The following is a 21426-nucleotide window of genomic DNA, read 5'->3' as shown; positions in this document are numbered from 1 at the left end:
CAAACTTGAGGTGGGCATACATTGCTGTAAGACCAATCATTATTTTGACCCTGTTGCTTCTAAAACTCCCCAAGACCAGGTAAAAAGCTGATGGATATCCTTTGTGGTTTGTGATGGACCATCAGTGAATATGTAATTGGATTGGGAACTTTACCAAAAACCAAAAGCTAATCATTCTGAAATTATGTTCAAAGTTCCCCATGTCTGCAGCCTGCGCGGTCACTGGTAGGTTGAAGGTCAACTTCTCTGTTGGACCCTTGATGTCTTCACACGGTTAAAAACCCTGCACATGTCCTTCTGCAGTCACAAATGTCTTTGAGACCGAAATAACTGCTACCATGTACTCATACACTTTTGATGACATCCTAGAGGAGGCGGGCAAGTTCGGCCGATCGCAGAAGCGTATCTTTGCCCTGCTATGCATGGTCTCCATGCCATGGGCCGGTGTCTACGTAGGCATTGTGTTCCAAGGGTTCACCCCAGAGCACTGGTGCCGAGACTCAGCGGTGAGTCAGATCCGGAAGAGTTGTGGCTGGAACCTGATGGACACTAGAAAGATCACGGTCCCGGTGGTCAAAAACTCAGGAGTGTTGGTCCACAGCCAGTGTGAGCAGTATGAACTGGACTGGAACGCTACGGGTCTGACCTGTGACAACCCAGAGTCTGACCTAACTGACGCTCACCGCAGCAAAGCTCCCATGACCTCCTGCAAGGAAGGATGGGAGTATGACTACAAGGGGAGACAGTCCTTTGTGACAGAGGTGAGAACTTCATGAAATATTCCTGAAAATGTTCAAGACATTTCATTTCAATTGGATGTCAGAACAAAGAACAGATTAATATGGCAGTAAATGACAAGGTATTTGTTCATTTCAGTTTGACTTGGTGTGTGCTGATGCCTGGGTGGTGGACATGTACCAGGCTACACTCAACGTGGGCTTCTTCATAGGGAGCATAGCCATTGGATACCTAGCTGACAGGTAAGGAAGTCTATGTGGGTGGTCAGACAAAAGATCCCACCAGTGCAGATGTCTTACTGACTTTTAGAATGACTTAAAAACAACAAAGTGAAGGAAAATGGACTTGCTAAAAGAGTGAACCCTGAATGAAAGAAGTAAACTTCTGAAATACTGTATGTGCGGAGATGGAATCATGAAATTTGAATTTACATCCCCGTATGTACCTTCTTCTCTTTCATTTTAGATTTGGCAGAAAGACGAGCTTCTTGGTGTCCAACCTCTTGAATGGGATTTTTGGAATTCTTGTAGCATGGTCTCCAAATTGGGTATCCATGCTGGTCTTCCGAGCATTATATGGCTTTGGTGTCAAGGGAGGCTGGGTGGCTGGATATGTTCTGAGTAAGACAACATTTCTTACTTAAACAATGTCTAAAATTGTAATTTTACATCAAGTTGTAGTTTTACATATTGTAGTTGTAATATTTACATTTCAAGTTGTAGTTTTGCTCTTGTGGAGATAATATTTCAGCTTCATGTCAGAAGCTACCTCACTTTCCCTATGTATTCTCGGGGTCCTGTCCTCATGCCCTGCTTCTTTCCCCTCTCCTCAGTCACTGAGCTGGTAGGAGTAGAGTACAGGAGGACTGTGGGAGTCGTCTACCAGATGTTCTTCAGTGTTGGAATTCTCATCCTGCCCCTCATCTCCTACTTCATCACAGACTGGCGCTGGTTGCAGGTGGTCATCACTGCACCTTACATCCTCTTCCTGTCCTACTACTGGTAAGACCTGGAACTGCCTCATACTGTAGATATTCAAGTAGATTTAAGTTTATGTTTCATGTCTTCAAGCTTTTTATAATGAGTTTTCTGTTCTGGCTTCCAGGTTTATCCCGGAGTCTCCAAGATGGCTTCTCTCTCAGCACAATGCAAAGAAAGCTGTGGAGATCACTGAGGCAATAGCGAAAGAAAACAAGAAAACCCTCTCCAAGAACATTGAGGTGAGAAATTACGGCTGAAATGTGTAACTGAAATGTAGTTTAAAATGACTCACATTTGGCAATTGTACCTTACAGATACTCAAAGATGCCATTGCTTGATAAAGTAGATTGTATTGTAACTTACATAATACTACTGTACTTACAGACGATGAGAGACGACAATGCCGATACCTCAACCGCCTCGTTCATGGACCTAATCAGAACTCCAAAAATGAGAAAACACACCTTCATCCTTAGTTTCAACTGGTAAAATCTATTCGACAAACAGCAAGAACATTACTGGAACTTTAATAGCCTTATTAGTCACAGCTCACAACTATAATATTTCCTTTACAGCCACCGTAGACCCCTCAGTAAATAACTGGTGTCTTTCTTCCAGGTTCACTAGTGCTGTCGTCTACCAGGGTCTTATCATGCGTCTAGGAATCCTGGGAGGAAATGTCTACATTGACTTTCTGATCTCTGGTCTGGTGGAATTCCCTGCTGCCTTCCTCATCCTCTTTACCATCGATCGTATCGGACGGCGTCTTCCCTTTGCCACAGCCAACATTGTAGCTGGAACAGCCTGCTTCATTACTGCTATGATCCCTGAGAGTGAGTCTATGATAACATTGATGTCAAATGGCAATGACCTGCCTGGTTGAATTTGTATTACGCTTTTCTCTCATTTTTCTTTCTCGCACATACAGACATGTTCTGGTTCAAAACAGCGGTGGCCTGCATAGGCCGGTTGGGCATCACCATGGCTTTTGAGATGGTGGTGTTTGTGAACACTGAATTGTACCCTACGTTTGTCAGGTAAGGGTAACCCGCAGGGCTTTTGAAGGCAGTCAATTCAGGAAGTAAACTTAAATAACAATTCAAATTTTGAAAAACGGCATCCATTTTCAATTACTTGTCAATGAACTGAAGAATAGAAGCTATTTATTTTTCTATTAAAATCCCTTCCTGAATACTGACATTACGTATAACAGAAAGTTTTGTGTAAAGCTGAAATTCCAGACAGTGACAATTGTTTCCATCCTCAGGAACCTGGGTGTGTCTGTGTGCTCCACTCTGTGTGACATCGGAGGCATCGTGGCCCCGTTCCTTCTCTACAGACTGGCTGCCATCTGGCTGGAGCTGCCACTCATCATCTTTGGTACCTAATTACAATGTTATAAGATGATTATACACATACGTTAGTAATATTTTAACACAGCAATGCTGTAAGAAGTTGAATCATGTACTGTACCAGTATCTCAATATCTTGAGCTTGAAACTAATACTTTTGGCTAATGTAGCCTCAAGCACAGCTGTTTAGGGAATGTTTTCTAGATACAAGCAGGCACTAATATGCTGATGGTGATTTCTTTGTGTTGTACAACACAGGGGCCCTTGCATTTCTGGCTGGAGCTTTGGTCTTGCTCTTGCCTGAGACCAGAGGTGTGCCACTTCCTGACACCATCGATGACATTGAGTTTCCAGAAAAGTGAGATTTCTACCCATCAGTTTCTATTATTTCTACAAGTGAATGTGTTGAAACATCATGCTTTCAAACAGTAAGGTTAACATTTCAATAACATGTCAGCGGTGCACAATCTATTCATTGTGTATGTATGTGTTCCTCTTACCGTCTCAGATGCAAAGAAAAAGCTCTGAGGAGTAAAGAGCTGAGGAGGAAGGAGATGATAATGCTGTTACCCACCGCCACCGCCGTGATGACCAACAAAGAACCTGAGACTGTCTGATTCCTTCCTGGGAACTTCACATTTTTGTGATGAAAGTATGAGAAAGTAGTGATGAGCAGTATTTTATTATTTTATGTTAAAATGACCTGTTTGTTTCATTTGTTGTCTCTAATACGAAATAATGATTGTATGTGTTGGCGAAATATTGTAACTTATTTAGATTTCTTTCACCTTTACCATGTTTCCTGGTTTTACTTATCCGTTAGTTACAGTATGATTTTCCTCTCAGATCATGCGCTTTGTGCCATGTTTTTTTATTTTTATCATGTGTTTAAAGTAATTTACAGATTTTTTGTTGTTGTCGTTTTTGCCCAAGCTTTTTTATAAATGTTGGTAATGTTGTCGTCATATACAGTGCATTCAGAAAGTATTCAGACCCCTTCCCTTTTTCCACATTTTGTTACATTATAGCCTTATTCTAAAATGGATTAAATACACATGTTTTCTTAACAATCTACACACAATTATTTTATTACCTTATTTTCATAAGTATTCAGACCCTTTGCTATGAGACTCGAAAGGTGCTTCCTGCTTCCATTGATCATCCTTGAGATGATTCTACAACTTGATTGGAGTCCACCTGTCGTAAATTCAATTGATTGGACATTATTTGGAAAGGCACACACCCGTCTATATAAGGTCCCACAGTTGAAAATGCGTGTCAGAGCAAAATCCAAGCCATGAGGTCGAAGGAATTGTCTGATGTGCTCTGAGACAGGATTGTGTCGAGGCACAGTCAGAAGGCTGAAAAGATTTTGCATGGCCCCTCAGGTGTGCGTGCTCAGTCCCGTCCTGTACTCCTCTGTTCACCCACAACTGCGTGGCTGCTCACCACTCCAACACCATCACTCTCGTGAAGAAAATTTTGAAATACAGGGGGAGGAGATCGGGGTGCCTTGTGTGAATTTGTCCGCGAGTGGGTTACCCACCTCTACTATCTGTTCTATTGGCCAACGTGCAATCACTGGAAAATAAAGTGGATGATCTCCGTTCGAGACTATCCTACCAACGGATTAATCTAGAGAGCAGAACACTTGAAAAATTAAAGGAGAGCTGCACACTAGGATCTCAGATGCAATAATTTAATAACCAACGTTTCGACAGACAAGCTGTCTTCATTACACCCTGACGAAGACAGCTTGCCTGTCGAAACGTTGGTTATTAAATTATTGCATCTGAGCTCCTAGAGTGTGCGGCTCTTCTTTAATTTTTCAAGTATCCTACTAACGGGACATTAAAAACTGTAATTTCTTATGTTTCACCGAGTCATGGCTGAACAGCAACATGGATAATATATAGTTGACTGGGTTTTCCGTGTATCTGCAGGACAGAACAGCTACGTCCGGTAATACGAGGGGTGGGGGTGTCTATTTGTCTATAACAGCTGGTGCACAATGTCTAATATTAAGGAAGTCTCGAGGTATTGCTCACCTGAGGTAGAGTACCTCACGATAAGCTGTAGGCCACACTATCTACCAAGAGAGTTTTCATCTATATTTTTCATAGTCGTCTATTTACCACCACAAACCGATGCTGGCACAAAGACAACACTCAACGAGATGTATAAGGCCATAAGCAAGCAAGAAAATGCTCATCTAGAACCGGCGCTCCTAGTGGACGGGGACTTTAATGCAGGCAAACTTAAATCCGTTTTACCTCATTTCTACCAGCATGTCACATGTGCAACCAGAGGGGAAAAAACTCTAGACCACCTTTACTCCACACAGAGATACATACAAAGCTCTCCCTCACCTTCAATTTGGCAAATCTGAACATAATTATGTCCTCCTGATTCCTGCTTACAAGCAAAAACTAAAGCAGGAAGTACCAATGACTCGCTCAATACGGAAGTGGTCAGATGACACGGATGCTACGCTACAGGACTGTTTGCTAGCACATACTAGAATATATTCCTGGATTCATCCGATGGCATTGAGGAGTATACCACCTCAGTCACCGGTTTCATCAATAAGTGCATCAATGACGTTGTCCCCATAGTGACCGTACGTACATATCCCAACCATAAGCCGTGGATTACAGGCAACATCCGCACCGAGCTAAAGTCTAGATCCTGGACTTCCTGACGGGCCGCCCCCAGTTGGTAAAGGTAGGCAACAACACATCTGCCACGCTGCTCCTCAACACAGGGGCCCCTCAGGGGTGCGTGCTTAGTCCCCTCCTGTACTTCTTGTTCACCCACGACTGTGGTGCCAAGCACGACTCCAACACTATCATTAAGTTTGCTGACGACACAACAGTGGTAGGCCTGATCACCGAAAACAATGAGACAGCCTAGAAGGAGGAGGTCAGAGACCTGGCAGTGTGGTGCCAGGACAACAACATCTCCCTCTACATCAGCAAGACAAAAGAGCTGATCATGGACTACAGGAAAAGGAGGGCTGAACCACGCCCCCATTCACATCGACAGGGCTGTAGAGGAAGCGGGTCGAGAGTTTCAAGGTGTCCACATCACCAAAAAACTATCATGGTCCAAACACACCAAGACAGTCATGAAGAGGACGCAACACCTTTTCCCTCTCAGGAGACTGAAAAGATTTGGCATGGGTCCCCAGATCCTCAAAAAAGTTCTACAGCTGCACCATCGAGAGCATTCTGACCGGTTGCATCACCACCTGATATGGCAACTGATCGGCGTCCGACCGTAAGGCGCCACAGAGGGTAGTGTGTATGGCCCAGTACATCACTACTGCCGAACTCCCTGCAAACCAGGACCTCTATACCAAGTGTGTCAGAGGAAGGCTCTAAAAATGTCAAAGACTCCAGACACCCAAGTCACAGACTGTTCTTTCTGCTACCGCACGGCAAGCGTTATCGGAGCGCCAATTCTAGGACCAAAAGGCACCTGAACAGCTTTTACCCCCTAGCCGTACGACTGCTGAACAATTAATCAAATGGCAACCCAGATGATTTACATTGACCTCCTTTTATAATTTCTTTCTTTATCGTAGCCCTTTCCTGCAGCCAAATGACCTAGTGGCCTCATGGGTGGAATGTTATTAATATTTTTCATAATTTCATAATTAATAAACATAATTTTATTAATGTCACAAATCTGGTGCTTCTGTGTTAAACGGTTTTGTTATATTTCAGTGTTCTGTGATGTATACAAAGTGTAATATTGGGATGCAAACTCAAAATGTAATACATTTTAATTTTATATCTGACATGCTACGGGTGTCTTCTTGTCACATCTGTTCCTGCCAAGCCCTCTAGTGCTCATACAGTGTCTCCTTGACCTGCTGCCACTCCTCCAGTGCGCTCTCCCTCTCCCTCTCCCTCTGTGTGTGTGTGTGTGTGTGTGTGATTGTGTGGGCAGAGACAGGTATGCTGGAGTCAGAGCAGATCCCCACCAGCTGCAACCTGTTCCATAATCAAGACCTCTACAAATACTCAGTCCTGCCACTTCCACGCTGCCAGATTGTAATCTCTGCTCAGTCAGTCCATGTTTCTAGCCGTTTGTTCCTGTTGTCCCTGTTTTCCCTTACCTGACGTTGTTTTCCTCTCCGCTACAGTTCCGCTCTGACTCTGGTCCCTGTCTCTAGTCCGACTTCTCGTCAGTCCTGCTACTCTGTCCTGGATTCCCCACTCTACGCTCCCTTGGATTCCCCTCCAGACCTGCTTAGCCTGTCCCCACACCTCTCGCTCCAGCCTCAGCCTCAGCACCTGGTTTCCAGCAACCCGCTCGAGCTTCCTATGGCCTGCACTCCGTCTTCCCTGGTGTTTCAATAAATACCTTGGCTACCTCATCCCAGTCTCCTCGTCTGAGTCTGCTCTTGGGTTCACCTGTTCCGCTCCACATGACACTTATTTTTTTAAGCCCATAACCATGTGTTTGAGGTGTATATTTTTGTTTCAAAGTAGATTTGTTTAAGACTACCAAGAAACACTCTGTGTGACCCTGACTTATCCCACTACAGTAAAAGGTTAATTGTTTTGCACTGACTCCCTTGCACTGGCTCTATGCACACTCTCACACACTACACTAACACTCTAACACACACACACATGCATATTGATGCTTCACACTCTCACACATGCTACACATAGCCTCGTTATTGTTTTTATTGTGTAACAATTTCCTTATTATTTGACAAATATTTGTCTACCTTTTTAACTCTGCATTGTTGGGAATGGGCTCGTAAGTAAGAATTTTACTGTAACGTCTACACCTGTGGTATTCAGCGATTGTGACCAATAAAATTTGATTTGATTTAATACAGTACCCCATCTTATTTAATGTGCAGAGTGCATACGATACATCATGTCTCTCTCTAACAGGTTACTTATGGGTCATGGGTCAAGACAGTTGTGGCCCGTATAGGCCGGTTGGGCATCACCATGGCTTTTGAGATGGTGATGTTTGTGAACAGTGAATTATACCACACCGCTGTCAGGTAAATGTAACCAGGGGGACATACAAAACGAAGTTGTAGCATCTCAAAATGGAGAACTAATAACTAAGATAGGACAAAATGTATGGAAATTGCTTGGAAATACTACAATTGTTTCTTTCTTCAGGAACCTCGTTGTGTCAGTGTGCTCCACTCTGTGTGACATCGGAGGCATCGTGGCCCTGTTCCTTCTCTACAGACTGGCTGCCATCTGGCTGGAGCTGCCACTCATCATCTTCGGTACATGATTAAAACACGAATTAACCTGTTATAAGATGCTTATACACCTGAGTCCATTGCTGGGTGAAACTCAATGTGTTCATATGTTGTGTTGTACGTACCACATAGGGGCGATAGCGTTCATAGCTGGAGGCCAGAGGTGTTCCACTTCCTGAGACCATTGATGACATTGAGTTCCCAAACAGGTGAGATTACTTCAACATTGTTCAAACTAAACTAAGTTGCATTGTAGAAAGTTATATGGGGAATATTAATGAATTTACATATTCCATTGGTGATCAGAAACAAAAAAAAACACCTGAAGAGTCAACAGCTGACAAATCTCTTGCCCACTAACATGACAACCAACACAGAATCCACAATCATCTGATTGGTCTTCCTCCTATACCGTATTTATGAATCTATGTAGCATAGCCTATATCCCACAATATGTTTGTTGCATTTGTTGTTTCCAAAAACATGATGTGAATCCTATTGTTTTGTTGTTGCGATATTGGTATTTAAATATATGTATCACTATACATACCGGACATTCTCCTCATTAAAGTATGTGTTTTGAGAGAAACATTTCTCATTCTTAAATTGCAACTGTCTCAAGTTATCCCAAATGTTAATATACCCCAGTTTTGTTAATGTTACAAACTTTTATTTTTGACTGACCTGACAGAACTTAATAAAGAGGTTTCCCATTCAAGATCCCAATTGCACACAATGTCAGCTGTTTAATTAAAAAAATGTAACATGTGGCCGAACACCATTGCTGTCTTCCAGGCTAGAACATATTTGCATTGCTTAACAATTGAATTATTTTGTTTTCTTAACAAAAATAATGATCCTTGCAATTTCTGACAAAATCACTTACCACAAGTATTTAATTTGTACTTTCAATTCTTAACAAAACTAGATTTGTGGCTCAAATTACACATTTCTCCAGATTATGGAGAGTAGGGAGTTAAGAATGAATCTTCATCTGACTGTTAATCCAATCCGTAAACTTTGATACTCTGGCGTACACCCCTGGCTTCAAGGCGTTGGCACAGCCCAGACCCCAGGATGTCACTCCCTGGAGGACAAAGCTGTTCTGGGCATGACACACCAGAGGGCCACCACTGTCACCCTGGAAGAGGTCAAAAACATAATCACCACCATTATCATCATCACTCTAAAACAGTTACGTTTAAAATCACTGTGGAAACTGCAGTTTACAACCAACCACACAGTCCTCACTGATATTGAATGACTACTAGTTGTTGCTGAGCATGTATACCTGACAGCTGTCTGTTCCCCCTTCAATGTTCCCAGCACACATCTCATGGTCCTTGACTCTGTTGTTCAGGTAGGCAGGACGATTACACACTTTATTTTCTATAACAGGGAAGCCCGTCTCCTTGAGGATCCCATCTCCACCAGTTCCTACAAACACAAAGATCAATGTTTCATGTCAGAAAATATAGAAAATAATTGCTACATTTGCAACAACAAAGTAATGGAGTCCTGAACAGAAGAATTACTTAATTCTGTCTCATGTTATGAGAAATCACAAAGGTAAAAAACATGCATGACTCTTGAACCTTGTGTCTCTCCCCATCCTGTCACATAGCACTCTGTTCCAGGTGGTACCACGTAATCCTTCTCGGGTAAGCATGCTGGTAAAACCTTGTCATTTATGAGTGCAGGGCTGCAACCAATCACACAAGTGTTTTTACAGCCTCTGACTTCCAAACAGCAAGACAAATGTGATACACTTGATAGAGTTTTTCTGGCCTCACGTTTCTAGCTTCAGCAGTGCAATGTCTGTCCTGTCAGGTCCCAGGATCAGTTTCTCCAGATTACGCTCCTGCTTGGTCGCTTCATTTCCTCTCTCTGTGTGGGTTCCCATGAACACCTTGTAGGCAGATGGCCTCTTTGATCTGATACGCACAAACATAGAAAGACAAACTTTTATTTAATCCATAATTAGGGCCTCACAGTAAACATTACTAAAAAGTAATGCTCTTCTTCTGTTGTGTAAGAGGCTATCACTCAGCCACTACTACACAGTATATGTACAGCTGCTCTTCTTGTTGGTATACATTTATTGAGTAATAAATCTCAAGACAACTGAGTTAATACGGGCTGTTCTCTCACCTCTCCAGGCAGTGGGCAGCGGTGAGGACCCATTGAGGGGCGATCAGAGTTCCCCCACAGAAATGAACACCAGTGCTTTAGGAGGACAGACAGAAGAGTGAAGAAGTTAGTTCTCCAAGAGATATATTGTTTTATCTGTCTGGATGGAAATATCAATGCATTAATACAATTCATGAAAGGGAATGGGATGCTATCCTCCATACTTGGTCCTCAGGCTGATCTGCCAGGGCCATGAGTGGGGTTTGGACACACAGCCTCCAACGATGCGACCAAAACACCTCTTGGGTTTTGTAACCGGCTGCCCACATTTCAAGCCAGCTGAAGAGCAAAAAGACAGTTTTATTTGTGCATTCTACCATGTAGACAGTAACCAAATTGATCTGGATGTAACAGGTTTGTTTCAGCACAGCCATATGTATAATGATTAACAGAAACTGTATCTCAATGTAGGCCACATACCGCATTCTGGGATTTGGCAGTAGTCCCATTTTTTGCTTCTGTCTGTGGTGTAGCACCATGGTCCATTCACGTCATTGTCAGGGTTTCTGCAATTCTAACAGTGAAAAAAGACGCTGAATTAATTGAAGTACATCTTCCTAAATGTCTCCTCTATCATATGCAGTACTTCCACAGTATTGTTTGACATTATTTAAAGGCCCAATGCAGCTGTTCTTATCTCAATATCAAATAACTTCTGGGTAACAATTAAGTACCTTACTGTGATTGTTTTCAGTTAAAATGGTCAAAAAGGGCCTTTAAATACAGTACATCTAGCAAGAAAATGCCATGGACTTACGTTGGACTCCAGGCCTTTGTCAGGGTGGGATTCAGGGTTGAAACTGGCATGCTGATGGGGGCTTTGGGAGCTCCACCTCTGACATGTGACACCCAACATGGTCATAGAAGCAGGACCCCTGTATGTCCCCCCATTGCCCACCTTGCAATCTGAACGTCAACAGAAAACGATATCAGTATATAATATAATCAATTGCTCCCCTGAACATTGACAATGTAGGATGAATGAATGAAAGGATTAAAGGATTAAAAAGGATGACCAGCTGAGGGTGTCTGAGAGGGTGCTGGTTTGGGCTGATCGGGTTTGTCAGGCTTGTCAGGCTTGTCAGGCTTGTCAGGTTTGTCAGGTTTGTCAGGCTTAGAAGTAGGCTTGGGAGCTGTTGGGCATTTCTCCACAGCGCAGAACTCCCAACGAACCGAGGGGTCAGTGGTGTAGCACCATGGAGCACGGTCGCCATCAGGGTTCCTACACAGGTTTCTTCTCAAATCGCTGTGAAACATAGGTAAAATACATGTCATCTAATGTCCTCAGACACTGAATAATGACATATTACTTTGTTTGGCTTAAAATTGGGGTTGGGAATTGCCAGGGATCTCATGATACAATATTATCATCATACTTACACTACCGGTTTAACGTTTTAGAACACCTACTCATTCAAGGGTTTTTCTTTAATTTGACAATTTTCTACATTGTAGAATAATAGTGAAGACATCAAAACTATGAAATAACACATATGGAATCATGTAGTAGCCAAAAAAGTGCTAAAAAAATCTAAATATATTTGAGATTCTTGAAACCCTTTGCCTTGATGACAGCTTGGCACACTCTTGGCATTCTCTCAACCAGCTTCATGAGGTAGTCACCTGGAATGCATTTCTATTAGCAGGTGTGCCTTGTTAAAAGTTAATTTGTGGAATTTCTTTCCTTCTTAAAGTAATGATGTACTGTCGTTTCTCTTTGCTTATTTGAGCTGTTCTTGCCATAATATGGACTTGGTCTTTTACCAAATAGGGCTTTCTTCTGTATACCATCCCTACCTTGTGTTATGACAAGGTAGGGTTGGTATACAGAAGATAGCCCTATTTGGTAAAAGACCAAACACATTAAGACATGAAGGTCAGTCAATACGGAACATTTCAAGAACTTTGAAAGTTTCTTCAAGCGCAGTCGCAAAAACCATCAAGCGCTATGATGAAACTGGCTCTCATGTGGACCGCCACAGGAATGGAAGACCCAGAGTTACCTCTGCTGCAGAGGATAAGTTCGTTAGAGTTACCAGCCTCAGAAATTGCAGCCCAAATAAATGCTTCACAGAGTTCAAGTAACAGACACATCTCAACATCAACTGTTCAGAGGAGACTGTGTGAATCAAGCCTTCATGGTCAAATTGCTGCAAAGAAACCACTACTAAAGGACACCAATAAGAAGAAGAGACTTGCTTGGGCCAAGAAACACGAGCAATGGACATTAGACCGGTGGAAATGTGTCTTTTGGTCTAGAGTCCAAATTGGAGATTTTTGGTTCCAACCGCCGTGTCTTTGTGAGATGCGGTGTGGGTGAACGGATGATCTTCGCATGTGTATTTCCCACAGTAAAGCATGGAGGAGGAGGTGTTATGGTGTGGGGGTGCTTTAATTATTTAAAATCACAGGCAGTGTTATCCACAGTGTTAACTACTTTATTTAGAATCACAGGGACACTTAACCAGCATGGCTACCACAGCATTCTGCAGCAATACGCCATCCCATCTGGTTTGGGCTTAGTGGGACTATCATTTGTTTTTCAACAGGAAAATGACCCAACACACCTCCAGGCTGTGTAAGGTATATTTTACCAAGAAGGAGAGTGATGGAGTGCTGCATCAGATGACCTTGCCTCCACAATCCCCCGAACTCAACCCAATTGACATGGTTTGGGATGAGTCGGAACACAGAGTGAAGGAAAAGCAGCCAACAAGTGCTCAGGATATGTGGGAACTCCTTCAAGACTGTAGGAAAAGCATTCCAGGTGAAGCTGGTTAAGAGAATGCCAAGAGTGTTCAAATCGGTCATCAAGGCAAAGGGTGGCTATTTGAAGAATCTCAAATCTCAAATCTATTTTGTTTAACACTTTTTTGGTTGCTACATGATTCCATGTGTGTTATTTCATAGTTTTGATGTCTTCACTATTATTATACAATGCAGAAAATAGTAAAAATAAAGAAAAACCCTTGAATGAGTAGGTGTTCTAAAACTTTTGACCGGTAGTGTAGGTGCCAATACCATATGTAATACAATTCTTGCGATTCTCACGGTTCTATATGTATTGCGATTCGATACTGCAATTCTATTGCGATTCGATGTTCCAAACATATTGCTCACCATGTCTGCTGCAGAGGGACAAGAGAGAGCCATTACAAAACGATCAGTCATGGAAATAAAAGTGCTGAAAACATGTTGGCTCACCAGTTAAAAAGAAAATCAATCTAGAGAAAGAGAAATACCTGAGGTTTTGCACAGGTACAGCCAACTACCGCTAGTTAAGTTAATGGGATACTTTGGGATTTTGGCAATGAGGTCATGAGGGCAATGAGGGCAATGAGGTTTTATGTATCTGCGTGCAGTTGCCCCCCAAAATATGCAGTTGAAGTCGGAAGTTTACATACACTTAGGCTGGAGTCATTAAAACTTGTTTTTCAACCACTCCACAGATTTCTTGTTAACAAACTATAGTTTTCGCAAGTCGGTTAGGACATCTACTTTGTGCATGACACAAGTACATTTTCAAACAATTGTCCAACAATTTCACTTATAATTCACTATATCAAAATTCCAATGGGTCAGAAGTTAACATACACTAAGAAGACAGTGCCTTTAAACAGTTTGGAAAATTCCAGAAAATGATGTCAGAGCTTCTGATAGGCTAATTGACATCATTTGAGTCAATTGGAGGTGTACCTGTCGATGTATTTCAAGGCCTACTTTCAAACTCAGTGCCTCTTTGCTTGACATCATGGGAAAATCAAAAGAAATCAGCCTCAGAAAAAATTGTAGACCTCCACAAGTCTGGTTCATCCTTGGGAGCCATTTCCAAACGCCTGAAAGTACCACGTTCATCTGTACAAACAATAGTACGCAGGTATAAACAGCATGGGACCACGCAGCCGTCATACCACTCAGGAAGGAGACACGTTCTGTCTCCTAGAGATGAGTGTAATTTGGTGCGAAAAGTGCAAATCAATTCCAGAACAACAGCAAAGGACCTTGTGAAGATGCTGGAGGAAACAGGTACAAAAGTATCTATATCCACAGTAAAACGAGGCCTAAATCGACATAACCTGAAAGGCCGCTCAGCAAGAAAGAAGCCACTGCTCCAAAACTGCAATAAAAATCTGCACATCGGGACAAAGATCGTACTTTTTGGAGAAATGTTCTCTGGTCTGATGAAACAAAAATAGAACTGTTTGGCCATAATGACCATCGTTATGTTTGGAGGAAAAAGGGGGAGGCTTGTAAGCCGAAGAACACCATCCCAACCGTGAAGTACGGGGTGGCAGCATCATGTTGTGTTAGTGCTTTGCTGCAGGAGGGACTGGTGCACTTCACAAAATAGATGGCATCACAATGATGTGGATATATTGAAGCAACATCTCAAGACATCAGTCAGGAAGTTGAAGCTTGGTCGCAAATGGGTCTTCCAAATGGACAATGACCCCAAGCATACTTCCAAAGTTATGGCTTAAGGACAACAAAGTCAAGGTATTGGAGTGGCCATCACAAAGCCCTGACCTCAACCCTACAGAAAATTTGTGAGCAGAACTGAAAAAGTGTGTGCAAGCAAGGAGGCCTACAAACCTGACTCAGTTACACCAGCTCTGTCAGAAGGAATGGGCCAAAATTGACCCAACTTATGGAGCTTGTGGAAGGCTACCCGAAACGTTTGACCCAAGTTAAACAATTTAAAGGCAATGGTACCAAATACTAATTGAGTGTCTGTAAACTTCTGACCCACTGGGAATGTGATGAAAGAAATAAAAGCTGAAATAAATCATTCTCTCTCCTATTATTCTGACATTTTACATTCTTAAAATAAAGTGATTATCCTAACTGACCTAAGACAGAGAATTTTTAACAGGATTAAATGTCAGGAATTGTGAAAAACGGAGTTTAAATGTATTTGGCTAAGGTGTATGTAAACTTCCGACTTCAACTGTATGTACTGTGTATATATATATATAAATACACACTTGATACTTGGAGTCATAGAATAAATATAATTGATTCCCCCCCCCCCCCCCCCCCCCCCATTTCTACTTTAAATGACCAGATAGTAGAATACAGAAATAAAGCTACAGATGATCTAGAGAGAGATTATACTTGACTATGCTCTAGGCCTCACGCTTTAGGGAAGTCCTGAGGTGTCTTCTTGTGACTGTGAGGTGTCATCGAGCTCCAGGACTGGCATTTCTTCCCACTGATGGTCTCTGTCACCATGCCACGATATTCACTCCCGCTGCCCACATAACAGTCTTCCTCAGCTGGAGCGGGAGCAGCGTCATCTGTACATCAAAAATAATATGAACCATGTTAACCAAATATGAATTTTGGTGAAAAATGTAGAATGTATGGATTGGTAGTGGATGATATGAGTTTCATTATGTAGTTGGTGTATAGCAGTTTTAACACTTGGGAAAGCCCTATATAAATCCAATGCATTCACATCATCATCATCATCATCATCATCACACGACAGTGTAAAGTGACCTGGTCCAGGAACGTCTCCACAGCTAGGCACCTTGCAGTACTCCCAACGTGTCTCTGGGTCTGTAGTGTAGCACCAGGGCATCCTCTCATTGTCTGGGTTCCTGCAGTAGTTCAGGTCCAGGCCTCTGACAAGAACACAAACAACCACTCATATTGGTTAAGTCACAGTCAGTCTGCATCTTCAATACATTATAACACCGACAAATGCAATGCTCTGCTCTTGTTTGAGTAAAAACAAGTTGCCCAATCTCATGGGTTGATCTTACTTGCATGGGTAGTTGTCTGGAGTTCTGTTGTGCTTTTGGGGCGTCTGAGCTGCCCAGACCTGACAGGCTTTCCCAGACGTTGTCACGGCAACAGTTCCCCTGTAGGCACCGCCGTCGCCTGTGCTACAGGTGAGCTCCTCCACCACCGTGGGAGGCTCAGAAGCTACGGGAGAAGGAGAGAGAAGGGAGAGTGAGGAAAACTCCCTGGGCGTTAGTGAACTCATATTTGAATTATTTTTATGTGAAAGAGCAGGGGGTCATGGGGAGGGTCCTGCTTTTTGCTCCATAAATGAGGCACTGTGCTTTTACCAGTATTTCCAGCATTATCCTGCAAGTGTTGCTGCAGGTAGAAAATCCTAATAAATATTCTGTAATTGACACAAGCTGTCTTCAAACAATCAATCAACGTCTGGTTGTGATCGTGTGTTCGGGCGGGGTATCACCTGAGCCAGGAAAGGCGTAGCTTTGCAAATCTTGATCGCACAAAACCTATTATTTGGCAAGGGAATACTATTTGTAGATCAGTCGTTCTATACCTCACTTTGCTCAAGCTGATCTTCTCCAACAGACTCGGAAGTTGTAGCTACAAATTGGTCAATTAGGGGCAATTAAAGGGGAGAGTCAATGAAACCAAACATGGAAGTACAGTCTATGTAAAAGTACAGTAAATGGAAAGACAAGAATATAGTGTGTAAATATCCTGCTGGGACACTCGCTGCATATGACAATAATATAAACTGAGTATACCAAACATTAGGAACACCTTCCTAATATTGAGTCTGGGTATGGACTTTACAAGGTGTCAAGTATTCCACAGGGATGTTGGCCCATGTTGACTCCAATGCTTCGCACAGTTGTGTCAAGTTGGCTGGATGTCCTTTGGGTGGTGGACCATTCTTAAAACACACGGGAAACTGCTGAGCGTGAAAAACACAGCAGCGTTGCAGTTCTTGACACAAACCGGTGCGCCTGGCAGCTAATACCATACCCTGTTCAAAGGCACTTAAATATTTAGTCTTGCCAATTCACCCTCTGAATGGCACATATACACAATTCATTTTTCAAAAAGTAGTCTAAAACATTAGGCTTCTTTACTACAAACGAAAATGTTTGAAATCAAGAAATAGAAAAGCATCTCCATAATAACGGAGAAACTCACTGACACAAACGACCAATATGTGAACAAGTATTGTCAAATGAAATAGTGAATTTTGCTTTAAAATCTTTTGGACTAATTGGATAATTAAGTTAAACGATTATGGTACACACACAACTATTTACTTGCACGTGGTGTGAGCAGGTGCTATATTGGCCTCTTGTGGTGAGATGATAAAAATGCGGGGTAGAAAAACAACTTGACCAAAAGGTAGACGGGAGACCAATGAGAGAAAAGACTAAAAGACATTAATGGGATGACAGTCACTAGTAGGGTCATGGTGGGCAGAGGGGACAGGGGAGAGATAGAGGAGATAGGGTGAAAGCTCACTGCAGCGAGGGATGGAGCAGAAGTCCCAGCGTTTGGAGGGGCTGGTGGTGAAGCACCAGGGTCTGGGGTCCCCATCTGGGTTCCTACAGTAGTCCTCCTCCAGGTACTTCTCAGGAAGACTAGAGAGACAGGGAACGGGACACAGAAAGAGGTCAAGAGGGGCAGATGAAGGAGCACATGGTAAACATATAACCTGTAGGTAGCCTAGTGGTTAGAGCGTTGGGCAGGTAACTGAAAGGTTGCTGGATTGAATCCCTGAGTTGGCAAGGTAAAACGCTGTCATTCTGCATCTGAGCAAGGCAGTTAACCCACTGTTCCCCAGGCGCCGGAAGACTGGATGTCAATTATGGCAGCCCACCCGCACCTCTCTGATTCAGAGGGGTTGGGTTAAATGCAGAAGACACATTTCAGTTGAAGGCATTCAGTTGTACAACTGACTAGGTATCCCCCTTTCCCTATGGATCCAATATTAGATAGAGAGAGAGACAGTAAAGTCTCTTACGCGCTGGGACTGTAGCCGTGGTTGTGAGGTTTCTGCGCATCCCAGCGCTGGCAGGTGTAGCCATTCTCAGTGGTAGAGATCTTTCCCCTGTAGTCCTCACCACTGCAGTGCATACATTCCTCTGTGGGACAAACAACAGCACTTTAGAAATAAAACACTTCCAAATTACACCTACTGTATTAAAAAATTGATGTTATGATGAGGAAAAGTGACTAAAAAAGCGAGTCAACTATTTGTTTAAAGATATATACACTGAATTGTCTCTATAGCAGAGCCCTTTTTGTTTCTTGGTAGGACTCTTTTGGGTTCCATGTATAACCCTCTGTGGAAAGGGTTCTACATGGAACCTAAAAGGGATCTACCTGGAACCAAAAAAAAGTGGTTCTTCAAAGGGTTCTCCTATGGGGACAGCCAAAGAACCATTTTAGGTTCTAGATAGCACTTTTGTTTCTAAGAGTGTAATCTGCTTTTGGGATTTTAACTTTTATACCAACATAACATCAGCTATTTGATCATCTTATTGGCAGTGGGGAAATAACAAGATATTAAGGGTACCGCTGCAGTCCTGGACGTTGCAGGTCTCCCACCTGGTCTCAGGGTCTCTGGTGTAGCACCAGGGTCCTTTGCTGTCGCCATCTGGGTTTCTACAGAAGTTGGACTCCAGGTCGGCATTGGGGTGTGTTGAAGGGGTCATGCTGTGGGAATGATTCTGTGAATTTACTTCTGCTGCAAAGAAATCTAACCTCACAAGTTGCTTGTAGTCAATAATATGTAAATAAAATACTTTATAGGAATATGAGAAATATTGTAGGTGTGTGTGAGCATACTTGGGGTTATGGGGGTATTTTGATGCCCATCTCTGGCATGTCTTCCCTGATTTTGTTTTGGACTTAGTTCCTCTGTAGTCCATACCGATTCCATTCACACACTCCATCAAGTACACTATAAAGACATAGAATAGCATGTCTCAACAGTAGTAGGTGGGTGGCTTGGTTAATAATCTTTGAGATTTTATTAGGCAAGTTCAGCAATGCACTAAACACCCCTCTTGGGTAATCAAAAAGCATCATCAGGCCTTTACTATCTGAGACGTTGTCATATATGGTCAGTATGTATTTGATATACCGTATGTACCTCCCACTGAAGGACTGATTGGACTGGGTTGTTTAGATAATCTGCATCACCTCTTCTGTTTGCTTACAGACACAGTCCAAACCTCTTACTGGACTCTCCACAGAGGTCAGCTAAATATTAACCGAAAATAATGTTGACTAATACAATCACATGAAACTCACAGTCCTACATTTAGATTCGAAAATGTGTAGTCCATTATGCATTAATGATGATAGGAAGCCCTTTCAGGCCTAGCTACTTATCGAGAAAATCGAAAAAATTTTAGGACTTGCCTTTCTTTTCGTAGAGAGCTGTGCTGGTTCTTCTCAGAACATGCTCTGTTTTGGTGTTTGCTGGTATTGTCAAACATTCTTGATCCTTTTCAATGTATATAAAGGACCTGCCAAGAAACATTCAGAATGAAATCTGACTATGTAACTCATGTGTAAATCATTATCACTGTTCATGTAATGGCCATAAGCCTTAAATTACCTGCAAGTGAAAGCTGTTTCAGCATTACACTTGATGGCACATTCTAGGACCGTGCCTACTGAGTACTCCCTCTTCAATATAGACATAATCCGGGCGCCCTCTGTTTTTGCATATTCATCCAGGACACCCGCACTGACTAAATAGACAAACAGATAAGAAATAATGAGTTAGACTGAATTTGCTTACAATAGCTCTGTGATGCAAAGCTAAAACTCAATGGTTTCAGGGCTAAACTGCTGTTAAAGACCACTATAGAATGGAGGTTGCAACATGAAGGTATATTGACAGATTAGCCATTTGTGGAGTGGACATACACCACAGACAAAAAAACAAGTTATTTCAAAACCATTTACAACTAAGAGAAATACATAGAACTGTTTGTGTAATGAACAGTGTTTTAACACAACATTGTTCCTATTACTCTTAAATACAGTGCAAAAAGTATTTACTCATTCTTCCACAGTAGCCTACTTATACTACAGCAGTAAATCTAGACCAATAAGGCACGAGAGGTTGTGGTATATGGCCAATATACCACAGCTAAGGGCTGTTCTTATGCACGACGCATTGCGGAGTGCCTGGACACAGCCCTTAGCCGTGGTATATTTGCCATAATCCACAAACCCCAGAGGTGCCTTACTGCTATTATGAACTGGTTACCAACGTAATTAGAGCAGTACAAATAAATGTTTTGTCATACCCGTGGCATACGTCTGATATACCACTGCTGTCAGCCAATCAGCATTCAGGGGTCGAACCACCCAGTTTATGAATAGTAATTAAACTGGTTGTGGTAGAATATGTACACATAGGATATACAGTATAAATGATGAGGGTGGCAGGTAGCCTAGCGTTTAAGAGGGTTGGACCAGTAACTGAAAAGTTGCTGGTTCGAATCCCTGAGCCGACGAGGTGAAAACTCTGTCGATGTGCACTTGAGCAAGGCACTTAACCTTAATTGCTCCTGTAAGTCGCTCCGTATAGCCAATCAGTATTCAGGACTCGAACCCCCCAGTTTATAAAGGCTAATAATGAGTTACAATACACTGTACAGTAGGCCGATCTGCGAGATTAATTACATAGTAAGAAGAATAATACAGTTTTAGGGTTTGACAGAAGATAATCTTACAAAATTATTAGATTAAAGAACTAAGCACACCTGTAGTAAATTCATAAGCACAGGAACTTAGCAAAAAACTTCAATGTACAGATAGAACTCATTTGTGAATAAATGTTCAATTTGCAAGTATAAACACTGTGTGGGAGTCCTTCAGTTCACTTCAATTTAAAATGTGTAAAATGATGCCAGCTGTATCTTACCTGCAGAGAAAAGGACACCTAGCAACACTGCTTTGTACAGGTCCATGATGCGGCACTGTCAAGCAGTGCATACAAACTCACCAGTGGGATATGTTTTGTGTCGTTTAAGCCATGTCAGTGAGACAAATAGATAGATTTCACTCATCAGTCAATCATTGGCCTAACAAGCACATGGAGCAGAGGTCAGGCTCTGTTTGTCAATTGGCTTTTATTCCATTCACATACATAGTACTGTCATGA

General features: G+C 42.4%; 2 protein-coding genes across 2 annotated transcripts; one reads left to right on the top strand and one right to left on the bottom strand.

Annotated features, from left to right (window-relative positions):
* The first annotated feature begins 338 nt into the window (after positions 1–338).
* LOC129825092 (solute carrier family 22 member 2-like) lies at positions 339–4366 on the top strand. Its single transcript, XM_055884870.1, has 11 exons — positions 339–761; positions 877–980; positions 1204–1358; positions 1571–1739; positions 1843–1957; positions 2103–2203; positions 2337–2551; positions 2647–2755; positions 2986–3098; positions 3329–3428; positions 3579–4366. The coding sequence occupies exons 1-11, from the start codon at positions 339–341 to the stop codon at positions 3685–3687; spliced, it is 1713 nt and encodes a 570-aa protein (XP_055740845.1). The 3' UTR covers positions 3688–4366.
* Positions 4367–9035: 4669 nt separating this feature from the next.
* On the bottom strand, positions 9036–21295 carry LOC129825091 (plasminogen-like). The gene is made up of 19 exons (XM_055884869.1): positions 21187–21295; positions 19867–20002; positions 19668–19774; positions 19089–19203; positions 18817–18956; positions 18262–18382; positions 17760–17878; positions 16274–16436; positions 16008–16132; positions 15643–15802; positions 11522–11751; positions 11263–11411; positions 10926–11019; positions 10670–10784; positions 10467–10541; positions 10109–10249; positions 9911–10017; positions 9607–9752; positions 9036–9456 (listed from the first exon to the last, which is right to left on the bottom strand). Exons 1-19 carry the CDS (start codon positions 21230–21232, stop codon positions 9292–9294), a joined length of 2454 nt encoding a protein of 817 aa, XP_055740844.1. The 5' UTR covers positions 21233–21295; the 3' UTR covers positions 9036–9291.
* Positions 21296–21426: the final 131 nt, after the last annotated feature.

Source organism: Salvelinus fontinalis, chromosome 27, assembly GCF_029448725.1.
Source record: "Salvelinus fontinalis isolate EN_2023a chromosome 27, ASM2944872v1, whole genome shotgun sequence".
Classification (NCBI taxonomy): domain Eukaryota; kingdom Metazoa; phylum Chordata; class Actinopteri; order Salmoniformes; family Salmonidae; genus Salvelinus; species Salvelinus fontinalis.
This window is presented reverse-complemented; position numbering and strand designations above follow the sequence as displayed.